Raw genomic sequence first — 7,650 nt, 5'->3', positions numbered from 1 at the left:
TTGATATTTACTCCCTCTTTCCAAGAATAAGTGTTCATATATCAGCTTTAGTTTGTGCCAAAATAAGTGTTCATATTTCTAGTTTAGTTTGTCCCGAAATAAGTGTTCACATTTCTATTTTAATTTGTCCTAAACTAAGTGTCTACTTTCCAATTCTACCTTGTTACCAAGGGTACAATTGTCATTAAGTAAAAGGTTTAATAATTACACATTTTTAGAATTGTGTACCTTTTTCATTGTAGACATTTATTTTGGCATGGAAGAAATACCTTTCTATAGCATGTAACCTTCTAGATGGACGAGTTCTTAGTTTCCCTTTTTGGTAATACGATGAAACTTTGGACGGAAGAGTTGTGAAAAACATGGAGCATGTTCTAAATTTAGGTGGCTCGTCCCCAACTATGCTCGGATCATTTTCCTGACCTCGGCAGTGTATCGCAAGCCAGATTGCCTATAGATGGAGTTATCAATCTATGCGGATCAATGATAGACTTTTGTCCCTCTTCTTTGACAAATGCCGCCAGGTACTTTAAGCATTGCAATCGCAATAATATCATCTCAAATTTTAAGTTCATTTATCAACGTTGTTGTCAACTTAAGTTGACTGATGATTTCGCTCGGTTCATGTTTGTATGTTAAACTTTCTTTGCAGGTTAAAGATGCATATATTAGGTTATATGGGGATAATTATGTGAGAACCATAAAAAGATTACAAATCCATCCATGGGAACCAATCGTAATGATTGTTTCATATGACTTTTTTCATTTAAGACTAGGATTTAAGGTATTGTTTCATATACATATTTGGGACTTTAAGGATTAACATATAAAATACTTTCAAGTAATTCTGACATCAATAGCCTTTCTATTAGATGTTGCCAGCTTTTTTTAATGTTGCTTTCGGGTTGTTCTTATGCAGAGAGTGCTTGGAGGTTCACGTGGGTCAAACCGGCCATGACATTCAGAATTGCCATGGTCCAAAGAATGCGAATTGGAGAAGCTTCCATTTATGGGTCAAAGGTTCGATTAACGACATCCTTCTCCCAATTGAGTCATATCATCAATATGATCCTTTTGGTACCCGAGTCAAACACGAAAMAAGRTTCAACCACGATAGAATCCCGGCTGTTGTGGAGCTCTGCATCCAAGCCGGTGTGGAATTACCAGAATACCCTTCACGACGAAGGACCCAGCCTATCCGAATGATGGGAAAGAAAGTGATCGACCGAGGTGAAATCGTTGAGCCGCCACCCAAGGCACCGCACTCCGCTGAGACATTGGAACACGACACGTACCGGGCTCTTGAGCGGTTCCCGCCGCCAGCAGACTCCGATGTGGTCGGAATTGCTCAGGCGACACTGAACGCATACGAGAAAGTGAAATGGGGTGTGATGAAACTTATGAAGAAGTACACGGTGAAGGCGTGTGGGTACTGCTCGGAGGTCCATGTGGGACCGTGGGGCCACAACGCGAAGCTTTGCGGAGAGTTTAAGCACCAATGGAGAGACGGAAAGCATGGGTGGCAGGATGCGGTGGCGGACGAGGTTTTCCCGCCAAATTACGTGTGGCATGTGGTGGATCTAGAAGGACCGCCGTTGAAGAGTTCGCTCAAGAGGTTCTACGGGAAGGCTCCAGCTGTGGTTGAGCTTTGTGTGCAGGCAGGGGCTCCGGTACCTCGGAAGTATAGACCGATGATGAGGCTCGATATCGTGGTCCCAGATAACGAGGAGGCTCCGTTGGTCGCTTAATAACTCGAAAAACCGATGTTTTGGAAGTGTTTAGTTGTTTGTATAGAATTGAAGTCTTAGTTTTGTATTCATAGAAATTATATGGTCATGGGTGGGGTTGTAAATTTAGTAGCTATTTCCTAATCTTTAATACTTGAAATGTTGTTATAATTACATGATTGATACGATTATGAGAATATAAACATATAAATGATTGAATTATTAATATATAAATTAAAATTTTATACAAATTAATGACAATATTTTTATGTGTTTTAATGTAAAATAAATGAATTAAGAGTCAATCTCGCTACATAAAAGTTGATAAAATATATTTGATTTGATTAGTTGAATCGAAGATGAGATCAAATATATCCGGTAATCAATCATAGGATTCTTGAAACAAGTAATTTTTGGATTTCATGGATTAGTTTGTTTCGGAATCGACACTGTGGGACATCTTTGTCCGTCTAGCCTTCATTGAAAGGACGTGTTAGAGTCTCATATCAGCTAGACTTGATAATCTTATGATTCTAAAAACAAGTACTTATGTGTACTAGTTCCAAGGTTTTATGTATCTTGTCTCTGTCGATGTTATAATACGATTTTATGAGATTTTAAGAAAACAATAATAATTTTATTTTTTAATAAAATATAAATTTGAAGATACCATAAAAATTTGAAAAAAAATATATCAATGTTAATCAAATTAATTATTTAAAATTTCTCATTTTTTATGTAATTTCTTTAATTTATTTTTTTATTATAATTTAATTTAAGTTTAATAACGAAATAATTTATTTTTGATTTAATAATATAACATTTTATAAANTGTGGTGGATCTAGAAGGACCGCCATTGAAGAGTTCGCTCAAGAGGTTCTACGGGAAGGCTCCAGCTGTGGTTGAGCTTTGTGTGCAGGCAGGGGATCCGGTACCTCGGAAGTATAGACCGATGATGAGGCTCGATATCGTGGTCCCAGATAACGAGGAGGCTCAGTTGGTGGCTTAATAACTCGAAAAACCGATGTTTTGGAAGTGTTTAGTTGCTTGTATAGAGATGAAGTCTTAGTTCTGTATTCATAGAAATTATATGGTCATGGGTGGGGTTGTAAATTTAGTAGATATTTCCAAATCTATAATACTTGAAATGTTGTTATAATTACATGATTGATACGATTATGAGAATGTAAACATATAATTAAATTTTTTTAATGATAATATTTTTACATGTTTTAATGTAAAAGAAATGAATTAAGAGTTGATCTCTGGCTACATAAAAGTTGATAAATTATATTGCCCAAAATACCCAAAATAACATTCTACTTTTATAAATTTATTTATTGTAACATTATACTTTCAGTTTTTCTTATTATAGTAATGTATTTTCAAACTATTTTTTATTGAAACATTGTATTTTGAAAAATTTACCCATTATAACATTGGGTAACCTTTTGATTTAAATTTACACATTATACCAGGTTTTCATGCCACCTCATTGTCCACGTAGGTTGTCTACATCTACTATAGTGATATGACTTTCTTACTAATCATTGTACTTTCAAAATTATTTTATTATAGTATCTACTAGCTCTTTTTTAAACATTGTATTTTTAATTTTAATATTTAGATATTTTACATGTTATTTAATAAATATATTAAATGAATTAAAAAAATTAAGGTATTCATTAATATACTAATACCAATAAAACTAGTAGAACACAATTTATCTCGCTAATTTTTTTTTTTTTTTTTTTTGAAAAAAAAATAAGAATTTTTTTTTTACCAAAAAATATTATCTTTTAAAAAATATATTATATTTGTTCAAAAACTTTTACTTGACGTATAAATATATTAAAATAATTTGATTTTTTTGAATTATTTATTAATATAATAATATTTATAAAAGGTAGATCACAATTTATTTCGTTAACATTTTAAATAGAACTTTAAAATATATGTATTTATTTAAACAACATAACTGTTACCTTTTATACAAATAAAATATATCTCGAAAATAATGTTTCATATTTATTTAAGAAATATTTTACTCTAGAAAATTTAATTTGTATGCAACTTAATAAGAAAAAGTCAAAAAAAATTAAATATTTTTTCATATCATAGCAATAAAAAATAAAAATCACTAATAATAATTTGAAATAAGTTTTTATTTTTATTTTAGTTAAGTCATCAAAATGATGTGTCATCTACATCACCTCATTAAAGCCACACAAGCAAAAAAAGTCAAGGGGTTAACCAGTTTAAAAGGTAACAGGTTCCCCTTGCCATTATGGATAGATTTTTTAAAGTATAATGCCTTAATAAAAAATAATTTGAAAGTACGAAAAACAAAAGTAGAATACTATAATAACAAAATTTATGAAAGTATGTTGTTATTTCATGCATTTAACCCAATTATATTTGATCAGTTGAATCGAATATGAGATCAAATATACCCAATAATCAATCTTAGGATTCTTGAAACAAGTGATTTTTGGATTTCATGGATTAGTATGTTTCGGACTCGACACTGTGGGACATCTTTGCCAGTCTAGCCTTCATTGAAAGAACGTGTTAGAGTCTCATACCAACTAAACTTGATAATCATAGGATTCTAAAAACAAGGATGATGCCTGATTGGTTTGAGCTTGACTCCAAAGATCAAGAGTACCTGAAGGTCTCAGGTTCAAATCCAAGCAGAAATAAAAATTCCCTTGTGGCCACAAAGGTTCAAATGCGGTGATTCTAGGCTATCTACAAAGCAGGTGGTTGCTCTGGAATTAGTTGGCTTGCATAGCGGGTTAGATATCCGGTTAATAAAAAAAACAAGTACTTATGTGTACTAGTTCCAAGGTTTTATGTATCTTGTATAATTTTTTGTTCGTTTAGGATTTTATTTCTTAAAAGGACATTTTTATCAACAAATGGGATTAAACACCTAAAAAAACAATGATAAAATCTACCGAAATACATCAACCATGATTCATGTTACAATTGAATGGTTGTACCCATTTGGGAAAATCTACGCTTGAAACCACTAACCGATGATGTTTCCAAATCCGTGGACGAAGAAGAACCTAAAAGCCAAAATTGCCACTGTTGTTGAGAGAGAGCAGTAAGAAAGATGGAAGTTGTAGCCTTCAGAAATGTCAGCCAAAAAGTTAATACAAGAAGCAAATCCGATAGCACGAGCCATATTTGGTTGGACAATTTGTTGCAAACTACCTTGAGGGTCAGCTCAACGGGCTAATAAAGGTTAGGCCTTGGGGCTCCTCCGAATAGATCGTCATTTCAAGTATTCTCTAGAGTCAAGACCAGTAATGATTTTTCTAAATGTTATCTTCAAGGTCTCGTAGGATTCATCAAGTTGTGCACAAATTGACCCGAACAAAACCCACGATTACAGAAAAAAAACAAGAGCTAAAATTAATACTAATTTAAATCTATAAAATGCAATCTAAAACCATATCATATATATATATATATATATATATGCATTTTATACATATATGTATATATGTATATGTATATATATACATATATACATATGTATACATACACATATGTATACATATGTATATACATATATATGTATATATATATAATAGGATTGCGACAAAGCAAGGAAATAAAATGTACATCAAATCTTTTGATGAATTATCATCATACAAAAGAACAAAGTTATGCTTTATACAAATCTTTTCTCCCTTTGAATCCAGGCCTCATGAGCTTCTTCTCCCTCTTTGCAATCTTTCTCATCTTCTTCTGGCTGGCTCTCTCCTCTACGTTCCCTCTTCTCTTTGCTTGCTTCTCCTCCCTCATCTTCTCCACAGTCTCTTCCCTCTCTTTCCATTTCCCTGCACTCTTYTCACGCCTCTTCTTCTCCTTCTGCAAGCTCCTCTTCAAAAGCTTTGGATCATCATGGACCTTCACCCCCATTGCCTTTTCAGTTGCAGCCTTCCATGAATGCTTTTTTGCCACCACCACATCTTCTTTCTTAGCCTCCTTCAACTTCTTTGCTTTCTCCAACTCCTTTACTTTCGAACCCTTCTTCCCCTTCTTCTTACTCCCGTCTTCATCTCCCAATTTCACTTTCCCGAATTCAAAATCAGCCTCAAAATTCTCCTTACCACTACCAGAACCGCCGCCGCCGCCACTTTTATCGTAATCTTCCCTCTTCCGTTTCAGGTCGGCGGCGGTATCGGCGGCGGAAGTGGTGGAAAGCTTCTTCATCCCGGAGGAAAAAGAGGCGAACGGGAGGGTTTTGTGCTTCTAGGGTTTGTTTGATATTTTGCTTGAATACATAATTATAAATTATAAAATTATATATTTATAGGGTTTTTGTGTTTATAGGGTTTGTATATAATTCATCAAAAGATTTGATGTATATTTTATTTCCTTGCTTTGTTGCAATCCTATCTTATATGTATAGAGAGAGTGGTTTATTATACAACTTTTTATATTTGTATAATCAATATAACATAATTTCAACCGTTCATTTAATTTGATAAATATATAATTTCATATAAGTTTTGATTGTTTCTTAAAATAAAGTATTAATCATAATTAATTAACCGTATTTATCTTTTATAAATATTCAAATCATAATAAATGAATTCTCATCATTTTCATAAATATTTTAATTTATTGGGTTGCATTGGTTGTAAAAATGCAATGAGTTGCCTTTGAAACAAACTCTATATCTATACTATATTATAAAGCATTTGACAAAAACTCTTGAAAACGATTTTTTATGCACAAAGTACTGTTTATTGATGCATATTACTTAAAATTTAAGATTACAAGTAAATTGTGCATAAGTACAACTTATTAAAGMTTCATACTTGAATTCGTTTAACTAACTGCAGATAAACATAATCAAATATTGGATAAACATCTCATTTTAAATATAAAAAACCTAAAATATAATTAGGATAATCATTGATAACTAACAGAATACWTAGTTATTATTTTTATAAAAATTATATTATTAAACCTAAATTAAATTTCTTTGTTACTAAACCTAAATTAAAGTATAATTAAAAAAAATTAATTAAGAAAATCTATACTATATTTTAAAGCATCTGACAAAAACTCTTAAAAACGATTTTTTATGCATAAAGTATAATTTATTGATTCATATTACTTAAAATTTAAGACTACAAGTAAATTGTACATAAGTACAACTTATTAAAGCTATATACTTGAATTCATCTAACTAACTACAGATAAACATAATCAAATATTGGATAAACATTTCATTTTAAATATAAAAAAATCTAAAATATAATTAAGATAATCATTGATAACTAACAAAATACTTAGTTATTTTCTTTATAAAAAATTATATTATTAAACCTAAATCAAATTATAATTAAAAAAATTAATTAAGAAAATTACACCAAAACACAAGAACTTTAAAAAAAATTAATTTAATATTGATACCGATATTTTTTTTTTAAAATTTTATGATATTTTTAAATTTATATTTTATTCAAACATAAAAACATTATCACTTTCTCAAAACCACATAAAACCAATATTTACTTAAAATTCAAGATTAYAAGTAAATTATGCAAAAGTACAACTTATTAAGGCTCGATTTTTTATTTCGTATAACTAATTACGGATAAACATAATCAAATGAGGATAAACATCTTATTTTAAAATCTAAAAAATCTAAAATATAATTAGGATAATTATCGAGTTCCAACAAAACAATTAATTATTATCTTTATAAGAAAATTATATTATTAAACCAAATATAAATTGTTTCGTTATTGTACGTAAATTAAATTATAATAAAAAAATTRAATTAAAAAATTACACAAAAAATGAGGAATTTTAAATAGTTAATTTGATACGAATATCGATATATTTTTGTTATGCATAAAGTACTGTATATTGATGCATATTACTTAAAAT

The 7,650-nt window shown here is 30.5% G+C and overlaps 2 protein-coding genes across 3 annotated transcripts in view; one reads left to right on the top strand and one right to left on the bottom strand.

Moving 5' to 3' along the window:
• The first annotated feature begins 206 nt into the window (after nt 1-206).
• On the top strand, nt 207-2,869 carry LOC112528784 (APO protein 1, chloroplastic-like). 2 transcript variants are annotated; one of them, XM_025139857.1, is made up of 3 exons: nt 454-524; nt 653-1,574; nt 2,564-2,869. In XM_025139857.1, exons 2-3 carry the CDS (start codon nt 873-875, stop codon nt 2,735-2,737), a joined length of 876 nt encoding a protein of 291 aa, XP_024995625.1. In that variant the 5' UTR covers nt 454-524; nt 653-872; the 3' UTR covers nt 2,738-2,869. The 2 variants fall into 2 exon arrangements, with proteins under 2 accessions (XP_024995626.1, XP_024995625.1); XM_025139858.1 differs by lacking the exon at nt 2,564-2,869 and having other exon boundaries at nt 207-524; nt 920-1,915.
• A 2,514-nt stretch (nt 2,870-5,383) lies between these two features.
• Nucleotides 5,384-7,650, bottom strand: part of LOC112527223 (ribosomal RNA-processing protein 14-like) — a 7,856-nt gene continuing 5,589 nt past the window's right edge. The window contains exon 2 of the mRNA XM_025137705.1: nt 5,384-5,949. Within this exon, the coding sequence (XP_024993473.1) occupies nt 5,407-5,949 (543 nt within the window). The 3' untranslated portion in view covers nt 5,384-5,406. The remainder of the gene's footprint in view (nt 5,950-7,650) is intronic.

The sequence above is a fragment of the Cynara cardunculus genome (genome assembly GCF_001531365.2).
Source record: "Cynara cardunculus var. scolymus isolate 2C chromosome LG 15, CcrdV1, whole genome shotgun sequence".
Lineage (NCBI taxonomy): Eukaryota > Viridiplantae > Streptophyta > Magnoliopsida > Asterales > Asteraceae > Cynara > Cynara cardunculus.
The sequence above is the reverse complement of the archived record's forward strand: the minus strand, read 5'-3'. Positions and strand labels throughout refer to the sequence as shown.